The sequence below is a fragment of the Athene noctua genome, chromosome 25 (genome assembly GCF_965140245.1).
Source record: "Athene noctua chromosome 25, bAthNoc1.hap1.1, whole genome shotgun sequence".
In the NCBI taxonomy this organism is placed as follows: domain Eukaryota; kingdom Metazoa; phylum Chordata; class Aves; order Strigiformes; family Strigidae; genus Athene; species Athene noctua.
In genome coordinates, this window is record NC_134061.1 from 6,552,364 (window position 1) to 6,577,461 (window position 25,098).

At 45.1% G+C, this 25,098-nt stretch overlaps 1 protein-coding gene across 1 annotated transcript in view; it reads right to left on the bottom strand.

Annotated features, from left to right (window-relative positions):
• WNT3 (Wnt family member 3) overlaps positions 1 to 24,829 on the bottom strand; it is a 47,920-nt gene extending 23,091 nt beyond the window's left edge. The window contains exon 1 of the mRNA XM_074926694.1: positions 24,750 to 24,829. Within this exon, the coding sequence (XP_074782795.1) occupies positions 24,750 to 24,829 (80 nt within the window). The remainder of the gene's footprint in view (positions 1 to 24,749) is intronic.
• Between the last annotated feature and the right edge of the window lie 269 nt (positions 24,830 to 25,098).

Consider the following 25,098-nt stretch of genomic DNA (forward strand, 5'->3'; position numbering starts at 1 on the left):
CATGAGCTTTACTGTGTAAAGGCAAACTACAGAGAAGAATGGCCAGGGGCAGACCTCCAAGGTCTGATCAAGGGCAGGTTTGTGGTGAGATTTTTTTGCCACATGAACTGAATTCAATCTTGTTGTTTTACTCAATTTTTTTTCCTTATCTCCTTTTGTCCCATAGGCATGACATGAGCTGCACTCCAATGTATGAACTTGCCACCCATCACCCACATCTCTGCATCCGCTCTGCCACTGTTTTGCATGGCTTTTACAGTACAGGCTGCAGCTGGGCTGCAATAAAATAAACCAGGATGTCTCACCTGCCCTCCCTACACAAGACCCAGGTGTTCCCCCTGCCACTGAGTCTAGTTTTGGTTTTGCTGAGTTAGTGTTCTGAGAATTTAGCAAGTCAAATTGGTTTTGGCTTTGATCAAAGGAGATGCCAGACCTGACACAAGTGGATGGGTGGGGGAGTGCTTGGCAGGGAGGACCAGGTGCTGGCAAAGGGAAGAGGGATGGAGCAGTAGCTCTGCCCCCTTCTGAGAGGGGTGAATTGTTAGACGGACTTTGCTGTACCGGGTACCTTGTCCTTAGGTGGAAATCAGCTGAGTTTGGCTGAAGAAATGTAAAACCCCTAGAGGACACCTAATCTGAACTTCAGTGTTCGTCTTGTAGGTACTGCAATTGTATTTGGAACATGGAAAGATCAGGAATACCTATTGAAAAGGAAGAAGAAACTGGAGGATGCCAAAGGATAAAGCTCTTCAAGAATGATCTTACTGGTGGTCACTACTCTGGCCGTGCCTGCCCAGCTGCCTTCTGTGGCACTCTGCTCCCCCCCATGGCGTGACAGTCCCTTTCTTTTCCCCCAGTATGAAGGCAGGAGGTAGGATGAACTGAGATGGGAAATAGCCAGCTTCAAATGAGTGAAATGAGTTCAAAATGAGTTCAACAGTGAGCCAGAAACAGGCTCTAAGGCATCATGACCTCCTGGCACTGAGCAAACCCAGGGGCAGCAGCAGCCCAGGGACACTGCTGACCCAGCTGGTGTCTGCCTTGCAGCTTTCACAAAAGGACACCCAGTTGGTGTAAGAGCATCTTCTCAAGACTCCAGTGTAAATGTACTACTGGGGCACGTCAAAGCCTGGTCACAAATGTGACTTCTCTAGGAGCAGACGGCTCATGTAACAGCCGTGCAGTGCTTTAATGAAGCTCGGGTAGGCTGTGAGTCATCGCCATCTACAATGGTATCTCCATGAGAATGCCACCATCTCCTTTGACATTCAGCAAAGTTAAATAAGACATCCAAGGGGAAAGAGGACAGTGTCATGTTTATGAAATTGGATTACTCAGCTCCCAGGCTCTGAGGGTTGCCTACAGCCTCCTTCCTGGACATATTAAGGATGGTTTTGTACTTCTGTTGCCTTCATCGAGTTCTGGTCAAGTGTGTGCTGTCTTATCCAGCCAAGAGCACATGATGCTGCAGCCATTACTGCAGAAACTGGAGTGTTTAAAGCCTCCTCCTTGTTGTAAATAGTATGTTAAACATGGGAAGGGGACAAAAGAGCAATAGCAGTGAGCTGAGGCAGTGGCTTATGTTGACAGTTTGATTATTCTATTGGAAAGACTTCTGAGAGATTATTTAGTTACAGTGAGAAGAAGGGGAAGATTAAGACTTTCTGTCCAGCAGAAGAGGGCAAGACAATGGCTGGTGAGTGGGAATTCAGACCAGCAAAATGCAAAGGCACAAGTTTCAAAGAAAAAAACAAATGTCCAACACTTGTTGCAGATTCTCTAACACTGAGTGTCTTCAAATCCAGTCTGTGCTTTTCTGAAAAGAACTGTTTGAGACAATACAAATGAATTCCTCACCCTTGGGGTAAAAGAATCAAATTCAGTGGTCGCAGTACACAGCCCTTCCTGGCTTTGCAAGAAGGATTTTTTTTTCCCTGTCCTCTGGGTTCATGAAGAGGGAGAGCCCATATGGTCTGTGTCTTACTGTGATTTCTGCCATAATGGTCCTCTGCACATATCAATAGTGGCTGCACTGACAGAGGCAGCAAAAGGCGAAGGATGTGCCTGAGCAGTGTTAGAGGAGCTTGGATCCAGCTGTAGTGTAAGGGCGGTCTTCTAAGAAATCAATATTCCTCATTTCCTCTCTAAATAAAGGTTAACTCCTCCATCAGCATTCAGCCAGATGCCCTTAAATTATCAGGTGATGCACACAGAAGGACGAGTACTGTGTGTAACAGGTTTAAGCCAACTCAATAATCTGAAATAATATTATGATAACTGCAGAGCACCCGCAAACCCCAGAGTCTCTAGTGCAAGGGGTGGAGGAAGGATACTGGGTTCCCCAAAATGGTGGTGCTGAACACCCTCCCAATGCAATGGCAACGGCTGAAGTATCGCCCTTAAATTCAAAGAGCACCAAGGAAAGTCCTTCTGTCCCCCTGCAGACTTATTTTGGTCCTACATCCTCTGCTGGATCTGCTCTGTTCCTTTCTGATCTAAACAAGGTTTGTAAAGAAAATAGCTTTAAACTTTTTTCAAGTGCTCTGCCTACAACTCATATTGCCAAAGCACCCACAGTCTGCAAAAACTGGGGGAAACCTGGGAGCTGCTTCCACCACTCCATGTGACTGGCTAGTTCCCTCCCATGCCCTGCACTGTCTGTCTACTTCGCACCTTTTTGATAGTCCTAGCTGGGCTTTGAGTCCTAATGGCTCAAGAACAGACACAAATTCTGCTACAGGGCCCAGAGCAGTCCTGCATGTCAAGCTGGGCCAGCAGCATCTTCAGCAACTCTACGTGTAGTGTTCCTGGCCCAAGCCTGGATCACTTTACTGATCCATCACAAGCTTCCTGTGTACCCTTTGCCTCTCTTGGTTCCTCATCCTTACCAGAGATAATTTTCTCTGGAGACAGCACCCTTGTTAGGTAAAACTACATGGATCTTGCTCTGCACACCTGTTTGCACAGGTGCTTTCAAATTTTTCCCATGTGGCCAAAGCCCTTGGTGTAGGAGACTGGTGACTCCTAGATCAGGACTTCGGTTGTCTCCTCTTAGCTCATGTGGACCACTGTGGAGCATGGAGCCAGGAGTACGTAGCTCTGAGATGCCTTGGCTCTCATAAGAGCAGTCCAAGCATCTGTATGTGCTGGAACAACAGCTCGCCACTGATGTCAGTGTAGATCTGAGGTAGATCCATGGGGTTTTGTCTCTCCTGTCACAGAAACAGACATTCATTTCTCACAAGAGGATGGAGAGCACTAGGCACCACAACTGAGAAAGACTGTGGCAAAATTATGTCCTGGGCAGGAAGTCCTGCAACTTGTGCTAATTTCCTCTTGCATTTTTTGGAGTGAGGAGAGTCCCAGGTAAAAGAAAATGAATTTCTGATCCTCAGGAATTTGTAGAAATGTACAAATACAAACAATTTCTCTAGTCACACAGAACTACTCAGTAGCCAAAATCACTCCAGTTCTTCAAAAGTGTGTTCCTTCTTGCAGGGGCTTGGCCACCAAGAAGCACAAAAGATGGTCTAGAAGTGGTTAGAAATCAAAGTTGGCCATCAAAGTGCTGATAATTAAAGAAATAATGAAATTCAGATGCTTGTGTCAAGCACAGAGGAAGAGACAGAAGGAAGATCAAGATACTGGCTGGTTGTTAAATGACTTGTGCATGGGAGTTTTATTCACTCAACATAGTGATAAGATAAAGTGCTCGTTGCCAGCAGCTCTTTTTAGAGGCAGAATTAATGTGTTTCTGGACATCACAGTATCATAAGAAGAGAGGAGGATTGGGAGTGAACTGGCAAAAGCAAGAAATACTAAGGCTGGAAGAAGGTGGTTATAAAACCACTCAGGCTATCAGCATTAATTAATATTTATCTCTCTGTGACAATTAGATATTGTAAGATTGTAGCTGTGTGTAGAGAAGGATTGTCAGATTGTAAATGGTTTAAATTTACCTCTAGAGAAGAATAGCAAATCATCCAGAAAACCCTGAATTAACAGATTAGAAAAAACAATTGGAACCTGTAGTCTGACTGTTACAATGAAATTTAAGAACTTCCCATAGTGCCTCAGCTTAGGGTCTATGACTTGTGTCTGGTTAAAACAACAAAGAGGAATATTTCTCATATAAAAGGTGAATGCAGGACGACCTGACTTGGAGCAGGACAATCACCAACACTAAACTAGGTTGGTGATGGTTTTGCCAAGCCAATTTTTGTAAACTTCCAAGGGTGAAGAGTGATCACCTCCACAGGAACCTGTCCCAGGACTCTGACATCTCCTTGAGAAAAGAGTGTTTTCTAATGGCCAGCCTGAATCTCTGAATAAAGGTAAATTTGGCGCCTTTTTTAGTCTCCTACTAATTATCCAGTATGGGACATGGTGTATCCAAGGACATCTCAGCTCTCTTCCAGGGACGCTTCCTGTGTTCCTAAGGATTTTGTATAGGCACTCTTACAGATTTTTTCTAGGTTAACAGACATTTCTATTCTGGAGTCCTTTCTGCTCATTCACAGAAACGTGTAGGCCTGCTGAGAAATAGCACTTTTCAGCGCTGCTCTCTAAGTCTGTGTTCACACTGCTAAATGCACTTCAAGTGGTTTAGGTTTGTCACATTTCTACTGGTTATGAACAAGCCCCTTTAAGATGCAGCTGGCTCGGCGTTCTCCCGTGTGGTGGGCCAAAATATGATTCACATCGCAGCCTGCAAACATGGAAAAAACCTGGCACACCAATAGCACCAGCTTCAGCAGCTAGATATGGGAAAAAATATCTTCAACTGTAGAGGGTTATGGAGAAAACCAAGAGGTTGGAAGTCCTGTCTAGGCACATCAAGGACAAGAGGGTGATTTGGAACAGCCAGCATGGATTTAGCAAATACAAATGGTGCCTGAGCAGTCTGATAGCATTCTGTGATGAGATGAGTGGCTCTGTGGTGGGGGGAGAGCAGTGGATGTTGTTTACCTCAACTTTAGCAAGACCTTTGAGATTATCTTCCGTAGTATCTCTGTGGAAAAACAGATGAAATATGTACTAGACAGATGGACTGAAAGGTGGGTGAAACCCTGGGCTGAAAGGCTAGTGGTCAAAGGCTCAAAGTTTAACTGGCAACTGGTTATGATAGGCTGGAGGGCAGGTCAGGAATTCAGAAAGAATGTTCTCAACAGGGTGAGGAACATGTTGATGGGGACCTCATGAACCTCAAAAGCAAAGTCTGCAATGGGACAGTCTCATGCCACAGCACAGGTTGGGGGCTGACTTGCTAGAACGCAGCTTTGCAGGGAAGGACTAGAGGATCTTGGTGAGCAACAACTTGAACAGGAGTCCCCTGTGTCCATGCAGGAAAAAAGGTCAGCTGCATCCTGGGCTGCGTTAGCAAGACAGTAACTACAACATCAAGGGCTGTGAGACCACACGTGGAATCCCATGTCCAGTTTGAGGCTCCCTGGGACAGGACATACAGGTGGGAGTCCAGTGGAGACCACCGCAATGGTCAGGGGAATGCTTTGAGTAGGCCCTCCAGATGATCCTTTCAACCTAAATTATTCTGTCACACAGTGGTTCAATGAGCACTACAAAAGCCTGGTATGCTGATCCTCTCTGTGGCTGTGAAGTTCATAGTGATGGAAGCTTTTCTCCAAACTGTAGATATCTAAAAGGTAGTTGTCAGAAATGCAGCTGGTTGTGCTGGTTCCCCCTCCAGCCACTAGAGAAGAACAGGCAGCTGTGGGAGGTTACTTTCCATTGCACTCCATGAAAAATAACTGTGGCTGGAGGTTGACCCACCTGCACTGATGCCTCATCAGTCAATTTACCATTGAAAAGATGGCTGGCCTAGGGAACTAACCTTCAGGTGCCCCCACTATGGCCGTCTCCACTTCAGCCAGTCATTCAGGCTCCCCTTGTTACAAATAGAGAAAATTATGCACTTTTAGAATATGATCCACTGACCTGTTTTACCTGTTTACCTCTGGGTGAGGTTCTCTGGACTGCAGTCTAGACATGTGGTCTAGACTCTTGGTTTTAAACTGTACCTAGACATCTGTCTCAGATGGCACTTACTGACTTTTCATCCCCACCAGAGTTGCATGAGGCTGCAAGCCATCAAGGGTGCATTATCTTTTTAAAAGATAAGCAGGAAAAGCCAAGATGCTGTTAGAAAAGCCACAGAGATGTTTCTCACACAAGCTAGCAAGGAACATGTGCCTTACCCATAGTAGTGCCCTGTGAAAGCCAGAAGCCTGCCCACTATTTACAAAGCAATTCAGAAAAGCTGTTTTGGAAGCCTTGAATGTCATGGACTGTGCTAAATATTTGTCGTTGCTCAGGGAGGGTTTGGCTATAACAGAAATAATGATGCTCAGTGAACAGACTCACTCAGGGTTGAGTTGGGTCCCACTACTGGCGGTACCACTATCAGTACCACCACAGCACCTCTGTCTCTGCACACACAAATGCTTGTGCAGGTAAATTATGTAGGTAAGTGAAGTGGCACTTGAGCTTCTGGGCAACAGGGAACTTTTCCATTAAGATGAGAGTAGATTCAGAGGATGAAACGTGGAATGGGTGGAGATAAAGCAGCCCAGCAGGTGAGCATTCACCCCCTAGATATTGTGTGGGCAGGTAAGAGGACTAAAGAGCATTTAAATGATGTCCCCATTGGCCTGTGTGGAGCTGTGAAACATCTGTACAGCTGAGGGAGGAGCAAAGATGTTTCGGGACTGGAGCATCTGATGTCTGATAAGAGGCTGTGAGAGCTGGGATAGTGTAGCCAGGAGAAAAGAAATCCCTGGAGAGATCTGGTCAATGTGTATAAATAACTGGTGGGAGAGAGTAGAGAAGATGCAGCCAGACTCCTATGAGTGGTATTCAGTGACAGGACAAGGGACGATGAGAGCAAACTGAAACACGTGAAATTCTGTTGCAACATACGAAAACTCTTTTCTACTGTGAGTGTGGCTGAACACTGGAACAGTTACCTAGAGAGCTTGTGGAGACACAGTCCTTGGCAACCTGCTATGAGCAGGTGGGTTGAGCTAGATGATCTCCAGAGGTCACTTCCAACCTCAGCTGTTCTTTGATTCTGTGACTAAATATTTAGTTCTTCGGCAACACACCATGGATTTAATGCTGAAGGACCAAAAGCTTTGCTGTGGGACTTTTGGGACAGATCTGGCTGATACACCTCTGGGATCCATCACACTATGAGGGGAGGGTGGAGAGACACATGGTGGGGTGGTGGAGAGGGAAGAGTGTAGTGAGGAAAAGGGTGTACTACATGGTTTGAATGTCATTGACACAAAGACAGTGATTCTTAGAACCACTCCTACACATTTGCCTGGTTGAGTTTTCTTAGACAGTTGGGAGCTGAAATTGTCATCTGTCTGTCCAGAGCCAGCATAACTGCCAGGGCTGTTCTCACTCTCCTCAACATCTCTCACTTCTCTTTCCTTCCTGTGTCTTCCCTGGTCAGTACTAAGATAGGAACTGTCAAGGCAAAAATCTCAAACTTCCTGACCTTGTGCTTTTTAACACCTGGCATAGAAAACCTCTTGTTTCCAATTTGGGTACTATCACCCAGCATCACCCATTGAAAATCCAACCCTAAAAGTAATTCGCTTTCTGATGGGAGAATGTCTCCTTCCAAAAGTATCTTCTGTTCACACTCCCTTCGCTCAGTCCCAGCTTTCTTCCTTCATAAATCTCCTATCCCTGGACTTTCCCCCTTCCCTTTGATCATTGCAACACTCTTCCCTCCTCTTCTCATGTCACCCACTGTTTTTCTGTTCCAAACCATCCCTTCCCCTGCCCCTCTGCCCCCAAGCCCTATTCCAGATACAGAAAGGTTTCTTTTTCTACCTGCTGATCTCCATGCATCTCTTGCTATTTGTGTCCTGAGCCATGTCCCCTCCCTTTAAAGCCCCAACTGTCTCCCCAGCTCTGTTATATTCTCCTGAGTCATTTGATGTACTTTATCCTCAGCTGTCCTGTCCACAGCCTGGCCCCATGTCCTTTGCTACTGCCAGCCCTCTTTGCAGCCTCCGTATTGCCTTTACTCCCCTGGAGCCAGTCTCTTTCTGCATGATCCTGACCTCCACGTTCACCATGCTTGGTGCTTCCATACTAACACATTGCCAGCCATTAGCTGTTCTTGTCATCCCTTTTCCTTATCATTGGGTGACTGCTGCTTCCTCCCCAGGCCTATTTCTGCTTTCTGAGCTGGGTAAGTCTGAGCCCTGGCAAAGTCTAATTCCAGCTCCACTGGTGGGGCAATTGGCTTTCACCCCCTGCTTGGCCACGGGGTGAGTGAGCAGGCAGAAAGAGGCACAATTAGCCCACCCCAAATCTTGTGTAACTTCCTGAGGTATTTCCTCAACGGATCTAATCAACCAATGTTCACATTTGCATAAGTTTTTCATGTTAGCCCACTTTGGTGATGATGACCACACTACCTGCCTGGCCCTAGAAGCACCTTCCTCGCGGCAGTGCAGGAGCAAGACAGTCCCTGGAGCAGAGCAGGACTGGAGGGGTGTGCAGAGAAGGGTCCTTGCTGTGGCACTGATGACCTTGGAGCCTGCTGGTGACGTGAGTGATTTCTAGGGAGGAATCAGGGACAGGACCTGAACGCTCCTCAGAGCAGACTGGGTGTGATGCACAGTCCAGCTGAGACCTTAGGGCCTCAGGTGGCCTTGTGAAGTCCCTCTCCCAGCCCAGTCAGTGAAGGGACCTTTGTGAAACGCCCTTCTTGCTTGTCTGTGGGATTTCCAGCCAGAGAGCGGAGAGAGGGGTCAGACTGGAGCCATTCACCTGCTCCTGGTTCCCTCTAACGTCTGAAGCCCTTTGCCTGAGGAGTCCCTGCAACAAAGGGCTTATAACAGAGCAAGCAGATCCCTCTACATTACTATAATTTCCCCTTGTCTGAGCGCGGCATTGAGCAAACGAATCTGCTGTTGCATCCCTTACATTATCTCTCTGCCCACTGGCGCGTGGATTAGTGTTGCTGCAGCAACAGCACTTTTGTAAGATGAGCCCTTTCTGGGAGAGCTGCTCCAGTTTGGGTGACTCAGGGCTCTGTCATGGGCTTGAAAGTGATTTGGCATCTGCCTCCACCCCTTTGTCTTGGCATCGAACACGGTTCTGCTCTGACTTATTTGCCAGCAAATGCTGGAAGGATTGGGGGGGGGGGGGGGGGGGGGCGGGGGCAGGGCTTGGGAGCTGGAGTCTGCTTCTCTTCCTAACGAATGCAGCCTGAATAAAGTTGCTGACAAGGGTGTGTGTCCAGGAACTGGGCTGCTTTATTGTTCCGTGTATCAGATATAAATGTTATGTTCAGTAATGCCTGGTCAAAGCAATGCCACTCTCAGTTTAGAAAACACAATCAAGTGATTTGCCATGGGAGAGAATCCATTCTGCAGGGACTGTGATAATATTATTCTCCCAGGAATTTACATAAATGCATATGATTTGCATATGCAAATGGAGGCTTCCAGGCTGTGACCGCAATAAACACAGCAAGATTTTCAGCACTGCAAAACCTTTCCTCCAAAGAGAGACGCTGAAATTTGTTTGGGGACTTGCTCCCTCCAAATCAGCGAGTCCTGGCAGGGCTGTAGATTTGCATGTGACCAAGGCCACCGTGTTTGTCGATGCTGCTGCCCCCTTGCTATCCCTCCCACTCTCAGTCCTGCCTGTGAGGCATTCCCAACAAAACAATAACCCACCACTCAGATTCACATTCCTTTCCTTCCTCTTTCCCAAAGCCGGCACTGGTGGAGGGAAACATTTCCTACCAGGGACACGGAAGTCGTGGGACACTCAACCCAGAATGGAGCACCACAGAAATTGAGGGAAGGAAAAGAGACCTCTCCACCCAGGCCATCAGGGATGCTGGTCATCCCTTGCTGGTCAGCCAAGCCCTCTCCACATGCCTCCAGTTTGGGGTGTTGTTTTGAAGAGGTCCCAGTGGTGGTCAACCTCAATAAGTGGTTAGTGCCAACTGTCTGGAAATCACCCACTGTAAACCACCAGCTCTGGCACCAAAAAGCAGCTGCCCAATGCTCAGATACTATAGGAACATCCAGTTGAACACTGTGGATGAGAATTATTATGTCCACCCAGCTGTCCCATAATCTGAGGTGTGATCTAACGTGGATGACTGGGCTGCCTCTCTTTGGAGAGTCCTTCACTGTGCACTGAGACCAGGATTGAAGAGAACAGGGGTCCTTCTGCTCCTATAAACAGTCTGAGGTTACCCCAAGAAGGACATATTCTGGCCTAGCAGGGGACAGTGCATGCCATGGTCTAGCACTGAGCTTGGCTCTGTCCATCCTGGGCAGTGTAGCTGAGACTAAGACACCTAGCTCTGTCTCATCTGGATGAACTGGATCTTAAAGTGTTTTATGTCAGATACAACATGGAAAAGCTGAATTGAATCTTCTGGAAACCAGATCTAGAGTTAGTTCTGATGGTTTATTGTGGTTGAAAAATTACAACTATTCTCTTTCCCTGGAGAGCAAAGCAGCACTCAGAGTGGAAGGGTAATGGGCTCTAGAAAGATATGAGACACAAACTGCCATGAATATTGCAGAAAAGATTGAACGGGCTGACACACTGGGTCTGCTCCAAAGGTCAATGTAGCCAGCGTTCTGCCTCCTTCACAGGTAATCTCAGCTATGTAGGAAACACCATGAGAAACAAGGCAAGGATAAAAGATGGCTTTGCCCAGTATATGAAGGTTCCAGCAGCGATGGGATGTGGGATTTCCTGAAGGTTAGTTCTGGACTATGGTGCTTAAGGATTACTGGTGAAGTAATTCTCAGTAATTTTCTCCAAGCCACTTCTCACTCCATGGTATATGTAGCCTCCACAGTGCTTCCTGGGAACAGGTTTCACAAGCCAATTACACACTTTTCTCAGTAAATTTTAAAGCCAAGGGCCAATAATTTCACTGGGGAGCAGTAATAACCCTCTGAACAAATTAAACAGGAGATAGTTCATGCAGTAGCCCTTGGGCCAGTTCCAAACAGGACAAGATGTGAGAAATGTGCTTTATACCCTCCAAAAGAAAAAGAGATATTATCAGCATATGAAGGGGTTTGAGCCACTTCAGAAGTAGTTGCTACTGAATCACAGCTCCTCTTGGCACTTCAGTTGCCGGTGCTAGGCTGGAAGTTCCAGGGGAGGGTCCCCTCTATGCATCATGCCACCGACACGCACTGATAACGGACTTGAATGGGGAACCTTGATGACCGAGGAATACTGGAAGTCATCATGGACTATCAAGAAGGCAGAAATTTTGGAACATCACCAGGGGAGGTGACTCATGCTGAAGATGCCCCACTCTGTGATAAATTAACAACCAATAGAAAAGCTGGGGAAGAAGGAGTAAGTGGAGGATGTTTGGAGTTACGGGATTTGTCTTCCCGGTAACCATGATGCATGAGGGAGCTCTGCTTTCCTGGAAATGGCTAAACATCTGCCTTTTGATGGGAAGTATTGAATAATACCTTATTTTGCTTTGCTTGTGTATGCAGCTTTTGCTTTATTTAAACTCTTCTCATCTCAACCCATGAGTTTTTGTAGTTTTACCCTTCTGTTTCTCTCCCCATCCAACTGGCAGGGGGTGAGCAGCTGTGTGATGCTTAGCTGCCTACCTGGGTTAACCCACAACCGGTTCTTATATCCTGACAAATAAACACCTTTTCCTAGGCACACTCTTGTCATCACTCATGACCTACGAGATCTGTATTGTATTCACTTGTAATTACTTTCTCCAAGCTGCAAATCTAAATATTGTCTCCTCATCTGAAGGCATCCAACCCTTCCAGTTTCTTGATGCTGTTGGCTTGTTTGTGTGTTTTTCTCATTTTATGTAACAGTTTTGAGAAATGCAATGATCAGATCACAGACAGACCTCAGGATTCATTAATAAAAAATAATGACGGAAATAATTGCATGCTGATATTTTCTGTTTTGAGAACAAATCCAGCAACAGCTCCTTACAGACCTTTTCTATCACCTATCAGCCAACATGGTCCCAGAAATCTGGGCAAGGGAGAGAGGAGCAAGGTGCAAAGCTTGTGGATGTTGTACAATTCTACTGAGCACCAAGCTACCCAGTGCGAAGAACTGTCCATAATAATGCCTGTTTCCAAGGTGGTTGTAATAGAAAGTCTAACCTATATCAGTGCTGTGCAGCTTTGGCATCCTTTCCCAATTTGCATTACTTCACAGTCATTTGCAATTAATCTGTCTTTTTATTATCCAGAGTGTCATCCATTCCTGTCTTCTGTGGTCACCTTTATGTTGGACCATCCTGAGCAATGTGTTACATTTGCAAACCTCACCACATCACTGTTCCCCCATTGCAATCCTTTTAAATATGTTGGACAGTGTGTGTTCTTGCAAAACTCTACTGCCAGTTCCTTACCAACATAAAAAATTACCTTTTCCATATTTTTTAGCAAACAATCTGATTTGGAATAATGGGAAATATCCTTTCCTCTTAGAGTTTTTGGTCAGGAATAGAGAAGAATCATTCTGATTCCCATTGCAGAGAAATGTATTCTTTTAAATTGAGGCTCTGGCATTTTTTTCTGGCCAATACCAGCTATATTGAGCTTAACTGAGTTCAAAGCATCCTGGGGAACTGGATGGAGGGATGGGGACCCTCTATTAGGTGATCTAATGTGTAAGGCCAGGCAGGACTAGGCTGTTGACTTATTACTGAAAATTCATTAGTGATACCCTGCAGCCTGATATGACTCAAGAAACAAAGGCTAAAAATGCAACCCCGAAGCAAATGTTATTTGAACATCTACATCTTTTCCTACAGAAAAGTTTTATAATGTAAGTAATTCCACTATGCAGTGGATATTCTTTATACCCGGTTGTTAATTTTTCATGTGTTACCAAGAAGCCTTGAATTCAAAATATTCGAAACCACATCAGAAAGCTGTTTTTCCAGTTTGTTTATGGCTTCCACCCATGCAGCAAAACCAACGCACACCTAATAGCCAAGGTCTCACGACTCAACGTAGACCTCAAGTGTTTTCTCCACCAAAACCTAATCCATGGAGGAGCCTCACCAGCTGTCACCAAGCCATGTTTCATGGTCCAGCTTTCCGGACGCTGGATGACAGGGATTCTGGGCTGAAGGAATGAGAGAGAAGAACAACTAAAACTCAGACAGGGTTGGACACCAAAGACTCAAGACTCGTAGACTGTTAAGACTATGGATACTGTATTGATCATTTTGTTACTAATATAACTACAATAGTTTGAGCCAGGCCTCCTGAATTAGACTAAACAAAAGTAGTTGTTGCACCGCAGGTAAGTGGAGTAGCAGTAGTACTAGTGGTACAGGTGCTATGGTGGGAGACACCACCATGGCCAATGCGTGTCTGCCTCAGCTCTGGAAACAGCTGTGCTAAATGGGGTAATATAATTTCTGAACATCTGGGAAGACTCATTGTGTCCTCAGGGTATAAAAGGCTGATTTTCAAGAACTAGCTCATTTAGCGTGTAGATGACAGTGCTATCACCAGTGTGTCTCCCTATTGTCTGGCTGTTCCTAATTCTCCCTGTAGTGTGTTTGTGCAAGCTCTCGTTTATCTGATCAAAGGTTGAGTAAGGGTTGCCCCCAAGGTATGAGACCACTGTTCATGATAACACTGTGAAGACTGCAGACACAGCCTGGAAGACATGGGGTGAGACTCCTTCAGGGGTTTTGGTAGAACTTAAGTTGCCAAAACTATGTTCCTGAACATTGCACCACTGTTGCCCCACAACAGCCACAAAGGAGATATTTGTTTCTGAAGATATTATTTTTAGGAGATTTACAGGAAAAAGTGAGGAAATTGAAATGAAAAGTAAAAATATACAGATAACCGTAACTCAGTGTACTACATAAACTACTTATCAAGCAGAAATCAGATGGATTTCACTAAAAACTTATTAAAGGTGATCTGGTTGTTACCAAAGATAATGAGGCCAGAGCACATACAATGCAATAATAATTCAGAATTTTAAAAGACAATTGAAAATCTTTTGCAAAAATGAAAACAAACAAAACCCCCTTAAGTACTGAAAGCATCAGCAGTCATGGGAAACATCTATTAAGAAATCAGGTGAAAAACCAGATCAGTGGTGAGGGAATTGCACAGCTGAAGCCTTGGCTATCTCTGCTATTGGCTGAAATCTGGGCTGGAGGCTGGAAGAGTAAATCCTACAAGAAAATTAATGATTTTATGAGGTTAGCAGATAAGTGTGGACTCAGCTGCATTGTATATGCAGATGATGAGAGTCATCCGATGTACTGCAGACATTTCAGCTGACACCATTGTCCTGGTCTTTCACAATACTCCAAGGAGAAAAATAAGTACTGATCTCATTTTAGACCTCTGTAAGTAAAACCCATGCAGCAAATGTGCCACTGTCCGTAAGACAGCTACCTAAGATGAAGCTACTTGCGCTGCAGATATCTCCAGTTGGAGGAGTAAGGAGCTGAGGGGCACTTGTTAGGACTCCACCGGAGCTGTGAAAAGCCCCTATGACATTTTTCAAGGATCACTGCAAATTTCTTAATTACAGTTCTTCACAATATCTAGAAAGCAGCTGCAGGAAAACTGGATTACTATGAGACATAGAAATGGCTTCAGAATAATAATAATAAAAAAAAATAATCAAGATTTTATCACCCCGCACTAGCCCCTTCTGTTTTAAACTTGCAAGATCTATTTGTTGAAAAGGCGGAAGAAGATCTCCAGTGTCTGAGCCAATGCGATGCTAGAGGGGCTCAGGGAAAGTGTTTTTCTTTCAGAAATGAAAGGTGCAAGTACTGGGAAAGGTGCCAGTGAGACTTGATTAGATTTGTAAGATTAATTAAAAACAGACAAGTTCAGAGAATAGTGAAAAAGACAAATTAGCAAATTAGCAAATCAGGAAAACTATCTTTAGAAAAGGAATTAGAAACAGTTTGGCTCCTTTATCACAGCAAATTTGCTTATCAAAGCATAGCTCTTTCATGTTTTCAGAGACAGCAAAGCAACTACAGTAACAGTCCTGGTGATGATAATTTTTGTTACAGGGTAAATATTCTATTTTTCAAGCCTGTGTAGTAGGAGCCCTTTCAGCCAAGGATAGCTTGCAGTTTCTTTCTTAGGTGACAATGGAGGTTTTCTTGACTAACCTGCATCAGCACCAGCCTGTCTACTGAATATGTTGGATGTACGATCTGGAAACAGGCATCCTCTAGCTAGGGTCATGAGTTAGACAAGGAAGACAAGATATATTTATAAAGGACCACTGTCTTACCCAGAGTATTGCAAATACTTCCTGTTTTGGGGTTAGTTTGGAATTTTTAAGCAGTTCTGTCTACACTCCTAGTCAGAATAAATGGTATGAAACGGAGAGCTTCTGGACTGGAAGAGGTGGGAACTCTCAAGATATGTCTTTTCAGGTATATTTCTTTTCAGGTATTATCACAGGAAAAGCTGCAAATCTTACACAGTCCATAGTGTTAAAAAGGCACCAAGTGTCAGCCATGACACACTTTCTCACCTATGCCCCATCCAGATATGGCTTTTATCCCAGAAACTTCAACAGCCTTAAATAACATAGACTGATACCAGAAGCTTTTCATTACAGCCAGTATCACTGTAATATTACCTACAAACTTGAGTAAAATTAAACCACTTCCACTTGTAGATACAAAATGAACCTCAGATCAGGTCAACAAAATTAAATTGCATCTGCCAACAGAAGGCTAAAATTAAACTTTGAGTAATTTAAGGAACATGAGCTATAACTGACTATATATGGGATTTGTAAATTTTACAGCCAAGTTCCTGACAAATTCTTCCCATTTCAGATCCTTTAGGGGAATCTCTGATAGATCCACTGAGTGGTGTTGGGAACTGAAGAAGAGTAATAAGAAGGAGAACAAATGTAGGAGCTGGTGAACATCAAATTTGTCTCTTTCCAACAACAGCCAGTGGAAAATAGTGTCTAGTCTGCAGACATTGAGTGGCTCCATCTACCAGCAGAGGAAAGAGACCGAGTGATTTCATCCTTTCCAAAATCAGACCTAAAGTAGACTTTCTGGAGATCTACCTTGTGGACAGGTATCAACAGACTATGCCTTGGTGAGTTGCATACAGTAGGATCCTGCCTTTCTGTTAAGAAATCTCATTGCAATTCTCTTGCTGTGAATCAGTATTTTGAGAAGTAGCTTATAACTTTTTAGAGCTATGCCACATTGAGCACGATTTCCATTACAGGCTCCATTTAGAGCCATTGCTTTTAGGAAACTGAGAGTTAGAGTATGGTTACACAGAGAAGGAATGCCAGCCTACCGGATTTTTATTTCCAGGTTTGACCATATCGCCCGAGACATGACCATATCCATATGGACACGAATAAAATCCATTAAGCCATCTTCAAAAATCCTTTGGTGTGAGCTTCATAATGTTGTAAAAATGATAATAGCTACTGAGAAGTATTTCTTGAATGGACAAAGGCCTTGACTTTCATCAAGAACTTGGGGTGTATCCATACTGTTGAATGGCTGGACTCTGAATCCAGAATTCTTTCTGTTTTAATGCTCAAAGATGTTCCCTATTTGATGTGCTGTCATATACCGAAACCAGCCAGACACCGGCCAGTGGGAAGACAGCAGCTAGCAGCTGCTAAGGCTCCTACTGGAGGTGCCTAGGATGCTTTACTCAGGCCTGACAAAAATATCAAAACAGGTTCAAGTTGAGCCAAATTGCCATAGATACGACTTTGACTCAACACAAGCCATGCAAATCAGATGTACAGTGCTAAGAGGGTGTTAGCAGTGAGACATATCTAAACAAATGCCATTGCTAACCCAGCTGACTGATTTTTGTATGTTAAGCATGCACTGCTTAGAGCAGCTTGGTTCTCGTGATGCAAAAGGGATACTTGCTCACATTGAGATTTCTGTTGGCAGATGCACCAACAACTTCTGTGCCTGAGCAGTAGACGAGGTGTATTTCTAGATGGCTGGCCTATCTGCTGGTGCACCTTGGAAACTGAGATCTGTAGCACACATCAGATGAAGATATTTTTCAGATGAATACATGACCGAGATAATTCAAAGTGCTGTGCATTATATCTACATATTTTCGGTACAGAGCACAATTTTTAATCTTTATTATTTCATATTTTAAGTTTGCTTTTTAGTTTTCTAACACTGGTTACTCGAACATTTTCCTGCCTTTCTATACAAAATCCAGCCAATAGTTCAGGTTGAACTGTTTGACTTGGCAGTGGAAGGGCCTGATGAGCATCACTGAGACCCAATCACCAATGTCAGGTGGAGCATAACCTTCTACCTCCTGGTTACCAGCCCCAGTGAGTGTGTGGGCAGTGTTCATTTGGCCTCTGGGACAACAGTGGAAAACAAGTGCCCCCAAAGTGTCAGCTAAACTATGAAAGTGTATTTTAAATTCAGAAGTGATTTAGTGACCGAGGGCTCAGACTGCTCTGTACTGTGCCTGCAGAGAGGGAGGAAGGGCTGAAGCCATTCTTGCATCTCCCCTTGGCTCACACACCCAGTAAACTGCAGTGACTGCGTCACAGGAGCTGGAGGTCAACAGAGCCAAGATAGATGCAGCCAGAAAGCATTAGCTAAAGACCTGTCGTGACCTATCTGGAGTGGCAATGACTCATATCTGGGCACAGAGGATGTGTAGCATACAGCAGCGTGACATGAGTGACCATCAGGTTTCTCCTTGGCATGTGTGTGTTGGGCCATATGTTGCCATCGTAAGCCTTGGGCTGTCACATGGGTGAGAGTTGTTTAGCTGTTCTTAGGGTGCTAATGAAGGCCCCACTCCCCATTAAACATACTCTGGAGATCGAATAACCCAGGACCTAACACTTTGCATCTTTTGTAGCACCGCTGTTGGCTTCAGCAAGGTGTTTATCACACTCAAAGAAATGATGGTTGAGAGGGTCCCTGAAAGTCTCTAGTCCAAGCACCTGCTCAGAGTAGAACACTCCCCAGCACCAGCCTGGGGCAGGCAGGGCTTCATGCAATTCAGTCTTGCAAATGTCCAAGGACAGAGCCTCATTCCCCCCATGAACACCTGGCTCAGGGCCATGCCATGCTGCAGCAAGGAAGGTCTCCTCATGCAAGCAGGAACCTCTGAAGTCCCAGCTTGTGGCAGTTGCCCTTTGCTATGTTGTTCAGCATTACAGAGAAAAGGTCGGCTCTATTGTATTTGTAAGAGCTCTTCAAGAAGCCACAGGCTGCTGTTGAACAGCCCTCAGTCTCCTCTTGGCCAGACTAAATGATCCTGGGTCCCACCACCCTTCCTGGTGAGTCATGTGCCCCAGCTCCTTATCATCTTGGAAGCACCCGCTGGTCACTCTCCAGTTTCTCTGCATCACTCCTGAGCTGGCAAGGGGACACTTCCCAACACAGAATTACAGTCCCCCAAATGCCAAGCAGAGGATGGCAGCTCCCCTCAGCCTGCTGCCCACACTTCTCCTCCCAGTGTAGCCCAGCACACAGTTCATTCTGTTTGTGATGAGCACAACTGTGAGTTCATATTCCTGCTGTCAACCACTGACCCCAGTTCCCTGCCCACATACACGCAACTGTGTTGGTGGGGTTCACACCCTGGTCTCTATCTGACCACATCAAGGTGAGGGTTGACATACAGCTGGGGAAGTAAGCCAGCATGTAGAACAACTGGCATGTCAGTTCGCCTGTTGGTGGCCTCCAGCATCCCCAACACCACGTGAGCTGAGAGTACTGGGTGGCTGGGAGTATCCCCTGAATTGCCAGTGCTCTTTCATGAGGTTCCTTAGGCAAGGTGCTCCACTTGTGTCAAATGCTGCTTATACTGAAATATTCAAATGAAAAGCAATCAGTTTGCCATTAAATGGCCTCTTAAAAGCTTTTTGTGACCACTTAAATTTACGTCTGAATTTAGTTACAAGACTGGTAACAAATTTCTGACTTAAGGGCAGAAACACTTTTAAGTCTCCTCCCTGTGTTCATCTGGCTCCAGGCTTGTGCTGGCCCTGCAGGTCAGAGTGGGTCCCTGGACCAGGACACTCCAGGAGACATGAGTCGTCAGTTTTTGAGGGAAGGAGACTTCCTGATATTTAGGGAAGTGCATACATTTCTTCTTGCTCTGTACTGTTGTGTTCTTGTAGCATTTTGAAGCTGTTGCTGAACTCAGGACTCCACTGCACTGCACTCTGCCATGCAGGGGGGAGAGAAAGCCAACAAGAGAAACCACCTGGCCATGCTAAGACTCTGCCAACACCCGAGGGATGTTGAGGGTCACAAGGCTGTACATCCTCAGAAGCTCTCCTCGGGCAATGATTAGGGCACCCCATGTGTGTTTGCTGTACAGGACAGACGATGAATCTGAATTCCAGCTTGAAAAGCTCTTTCTTTCATGGCATGGGCTACCCATCCCATTTGGCAGGGTGGTGATATGGATGCCCGCTAGCCATGCCTGCCTGTGTAAAATGCTAAAGAAAACCTTTAAGACCACAAGATCCTGAACGCTTGTGGCTATTTAGTTATTGACAGCTCTTTTCATGAACAGCCACACGCCACTCCAGCATCTCTCCTCGTTACCTCTGGCCTCACTGCAATCCCCAGGTAGCTTCACCTACAGACAAGCTTTGACACATGTAGGGGCAGCCGTCTGCAGCATTACCCACCAGACGCTGGCGGGTGTTAACACCCCTGCAGCAGTGTCAGCAGAAGGCGACGTGTGGTTTATGCGTCAGCTCTTCCAGTTCAGAGCTTCACGTGCCAGCGCAGGCCACTGGTAGAGGTGCTTTGGCTTCGTGTACCAGACCGGGAGCCAGAGCAGCACCTCTGGGCTTGCACAGTGAGTGCCGTCAGCTCTGTCACTGACAAACTCCATCATTATCTTAGTCATTTTCCCCCATAACTGCCTGCATTTTAAGCTGTAGGAAAATTATATGTGGGGTCTTTTTCTTCCTTTGTAGGGCTACAGCAGCTGGATTTGCATCAGGAAATCCACTCTCATAGTCTGATGCTGCACTGCAATTTTATTGGTTTTGAATAAAGCTTTAAGGGCCACATGCCTGTAACAAAATACAGGCTACAGGTTATAAATGTTTTGAACCTCCAGAAAACGAAAAAAAAGGCTGCCAGGAGAATGAGGTCTCCCATTCATCACAGCGAGGTGAAACAGTGAAAGCTGAAGAAGACAAGTTACATGTCATCTCAGACTACATCTACATGCAAATGGTTTTCACACACAGGTTTTTCCTAATGAGGAAGCTACTGTGGGACCAGTGAAAACATGTTTTTAAGTTTCTATCTGCCGCTTCCTAGGGGCCCAAGGCCACTGAGATCCTCAGCCAGGTGCCAAAGCCTCCAGCTTCCCCTGAAAACATTTCTGAGGGATAGAAATAAAATTTAATAACATATGATGGACAAAGCCATTCTTCCAGTTGCCAAGTCATTTGCTTAGAGGCCAGCAAGTGCTGGATGGGAAAATGCACTTGGTGAGAGTCAGAGTTATGGGCAGTGACCTATTTATATTATGTCTTGAGGAATGATGAGGGGAGTGGGGCTGAATATTTTTACTCCCTGTTTACACCAATGACTCCAAATCTGGCTCATTTCCCCAGGCTAGTGACACACCAGAGGTTTTCAAGATTTTTTGGTGAATGATGCTCATGGAACAGGAAAGCATTTGCTCTTTCTTTTCAGTTCATGGGTGGAGTTGTCTCCCTGATTGTCTTTTTCAGCCCCTGCACATGTATTTCCATCCGGGGAGCAGTTTCTGCTTTTTTTCTGGGCCACAATATCTCTGTTGGCCTTCACTGACACATCTCTGAGTATGGACTAGATTTTCATCTAAATTCTCTCAGGACATTACTAGAAATCTCTGGGCCCATCCACCAGTCTGTCTATAGGCTGCATTGACCAGTCTTTCATACCTTGATCCCTCCCAACGCCAATGACTCAGACTCTGTTATCTATACTGTCATTGGGGTATTTGGGATTAAAAAAATGGCTGCAGGTGTGATTGGTGTCACCGCCACCCATTCTGCTGGCACCTAAAAAGGCTGTTGGCATGACCCATGACTGCTGGGGTGCCAGCCACAGCCCCATTGCCCACTTTGCTTCCATCCATACCATCCCTGTATGGAGGAGTCTGGAAAAGCAGCAGTCCTGGTCTCCATGGACTCACGACATCTGCCTATTTCTTCCTTCTTTGCCTCTCTTTTAGCAGCAATAACCCAGACAGCATAAGTGTTGGACACGTATCTGAGGAAGCTTTTGTTGGCTTCAGCTCCTCTTGTCAGCACTCTAGCAGGCAGCATTTAGATGACCTTTTCCCGTCTGTGCCCCATTTGTTCCTTTTCACTGCTGTAATAAGATGGAACCATGTGAAGAAGGGTTGGGCTTATGGCAAAATGCCACCCCTGCTCACTGAAGATTACATCTACAGCCTGTGCTACCCCTGGACATTGCTCAGGCATTGCCTGGGAAAATGCTACTTGGTCAGGGACAAGATGATGTCAGGGAGTTGTTAGCAATCAAACAGGCTGGACTGCAACACCTCCCACCCCCCCCCACCCCCCCGCCTTGGCTTTGCAGCCCGGTGGCTCCACATTCCCGCTGCCACCAGTGAGCCTGGACACTGCAGATCTGGATTTGCACTGCAGAGTCCTCCCTTTGCATTGCTGTCTGTCCACGCTGCTCCCGAGCCAAGAGCTGATGCCTTGAGCCTCACTGCCTTGCAAGTAACGCTTCACCACTGAGGCCAAGGGCAGGATCCTCCCTTCAGCAGGATGGTGTGCAAGCTGGAGGACTGTTGTTGAGTTATGCTCTCTCTAGATAATATAACCAGATGGTCAGCATCCTTCCTGGCCCCTCTGAAAATACAACTCAGTGCAAACCCTCAGTAACTTCATCTTTTTGCTTTTATCCCTTCCCCTGCACTGCCATCAGTGTTGTGCTTGCCAGCATTGTCTGGCTGCACTGTGGAGGAGCCAGATTATTCCAGCCACCCCTAAACCCATTTACAAGGTGCCAAGACCCTGTTCTCATTGCACTTTTTCCCTTGTGCACATTAGACACTTTTTCCCCACTACAGGAATAAACGTTTTTCCCATTTGTGCCCCAAAGCAGAAATGATCTGTTTTGATTTTGCCGTCAAAATATTCCCTAGACAGTAGAAAAATATCCAGAAAGGTTGCACCATCAGGACTGGACACTATCTGTCAGCAGTCTGTGGGTTCTGAACAGTCTTCCTGAATGTCTCGTATTTAGCAGAGATGGGTTTAGCTGAGGATAAGGAAGCACTGATGGTCTCTGGTCCAACCTGGTCTGGAGGGGTGCAGGAGCCCAGTGCAGGGGACTGGGCTGATGCTGTGCCCCATCTTTGCTTCCTTCGCCTTGTTTTGGTGTGTGTAGAACCCTGCAAGTGGGACATTCCCCAAGGTCTGCTCTGTGCCTGCCTAAAGATCAGAGGATTGGGAAGACAACTGGAAAAGGATGATTTTTTTTTTAAGAGTAGATATGACACCATGCTAGAGCACACTGTGCATAAGATCTCAGCTCCGCAGAGCAGATATTCAAAGCCCTCAGTGGGACTGAAGGATATATTTAATTTTATGTGCTGTGGGAAGCATTGTATCTGCCTGAGCAGTCGGGGAGCCCTGGCCCAGATATTTCTGCATTTCTGCTCCCTCAGCCTTCAAGAAAACTGTAAAATCCTATGCTATTTTGAATAGTCTCCCAATCCTTCATGGGGCAACTCATCATATCCCCCCAGTGCAGCGGAGAGTCTCTGGCACTTCAGTATTACTAGAATCTCCAAAAAATATGCAAGGTGCAGATCTATTGAATAAAATTCTGCAGATAGCTTGTTTGACTCCCTCCTTTCCCATGGATGCTGCTTGCCATGCCCCTGGTGTTTCTGTATTACATGTCCTCTGTATTGTTCATTTTGGGTGAACTTGTAAGGATTTTGGAGAGGGCAGGGACATGGGGCAGACACCTGTCTGCAGCATCTTCTCCTGAAAACAGGGAGAGACATTTTGCTCACTGAGACGTTTTTGCACCATGGGGAAAAAACAGACCTTTTCGTCAAGAAGATTTCAGTTCCTTGCTCTGAGAGTGGAAACCCTCCTTGATTTGGGCATTAAATCCTGGTTTATATCAAAGCCTGAAGCAGGTCAGGAGCTGGTGAGACCCTGGGAGAGCCGATGTCATGGCAAGGTATCGTTGCCCCATGCAGATTCTTGTCTTTAGACCCAGCCATGTAATTTTGACCTGTTCTACAACCCACCATGCACACCCGTTCAGACATGCCGGTCCCCAGATGAAGGAGGAAAGGGATGTAAGGAATCAAAGTGATGCTGTCTATATTTCAGTAGGCTCCCCTGCCCCAGGCTTAGGTCCTGAAGTTGGGCAGCCACGGTCAGGGTGAGGAAATAATTTAATTCTTCAGGAAAACATGCTGTGATTTAGCCATTTCATGAACCTGCGTAGCTTTTAAACGCTTCCTGAGCGTGGACTTCTCATTGTATTCTCAGTCTTTCTCTACTGGAACTGCACATTTTCAATCTCAAAGTCCACAGTAATAAGCTGGTTATTAAAAAAAAAAATTGTCTTCCCTTCTGATTTCTAAATATTCTCAGACATGGCAGTCCATTTCCAAGTTCACTCCCACCTACTTCTTGCCATCTCCATGTTGGCACTGAAAGGATCTAATTCAGTAATAAAAAAAAAGACTTTTCTGGAAAGGCGAAAATAACCCAAGAATCTCAGTAGCACCAAATTCCAACATCTCCCTCTTTGCCCTCAGATCATTAGGCTTACAGCCCCTACCTGGCACATACAGGAACTTAATGAGATATATTCCAATGAGAAATCCTACACGATAAAGAGAGAAATTAACTGAAATATTCTGTTATGCAACTCACTGTCTGCTGTGTTTAAATGACCTGAAATGTTTTATTCTATATTTTTTGTTCTAAAGTGTTTCCATTAACATATTTATTTATATACTGTTTATTTTTAAAATAAGTAACTCAGGTTACTTATCAGCCACATTATAAGATATAACCTATTCTTTTAAAAATTATTTTTATTGTTGGTACAAGGAAATAAGTGACATTTCCATAATTAAAAAGAATAAAATCTATCTTTGAGGAATTTTGCTAATGAATATTTTTCAGGTGCCATTTGCGTTCTCAGCTTATTTGCCGGACTAAATTCACATGACAGAATACAACAAAAGAACAGAAAGAAGTCCAAAAACTGCAGCAGCCAAAAAGAAAATAGAATTAATTTTTTTAAAGGAACGATCACAGTTTAATGGAAAGGAAGAAAATACCTGCTACACAGTTATGCAACAGACAAAATTCCTATTGCACAAGAAAATAAAAATGCAACCTTTTACATCTAAAACAAATGCCTATTGCTACAGAGGCGAAAATGGAGAAATTAAGAGTGGTGGGGAAGACTCCATTTGCGTAAAGGGAAACCTAGACATTGCCCCTAAAAATAACCCCCAAACTTTTCATTAATTACTGATCAAATCTGAAGAAATTATGCCTAGAATCAAACAAGCAGTTGTGGCCAAATCAGCAGGGTGAAGGGTGAAAAGGAAGGAACATGCATACACACAAATCCCATAGCTAATAATTAATTAATTCATTAATCAATCATAGAAAGAGGGAAGGGGGGGAAGAAATCTTACCACCAAATTGGGTAACCAGCTAAGACCTTTGTGCCATTGAAGAGAAAAGATAAAATTAGTCCAAGCAGGTGGTAATCCATTAGTCCAGGCTGGTGCAAGGGGAAAATCTCAGCGAAGTTTTCAGAAAAACATTAAGTGCGAAAATGAAGAATCCCCCTCTTTCCAGGAAAAAAAAAAAAAAAAAAAAAAAAAAAAAAGAGTTAAACAAAGTCCCTTGTAGTGCGGATGACTTTCTGGCTTGTCAGAAACACACCTCTCCAAGCCTTTTCCCTGTAGATCATCCAAAAGCGTCTATTAAAAAGTGCAGGGCTTGGGGATGTCAGCAGGCAGCCAATCAGACCGCATGGCC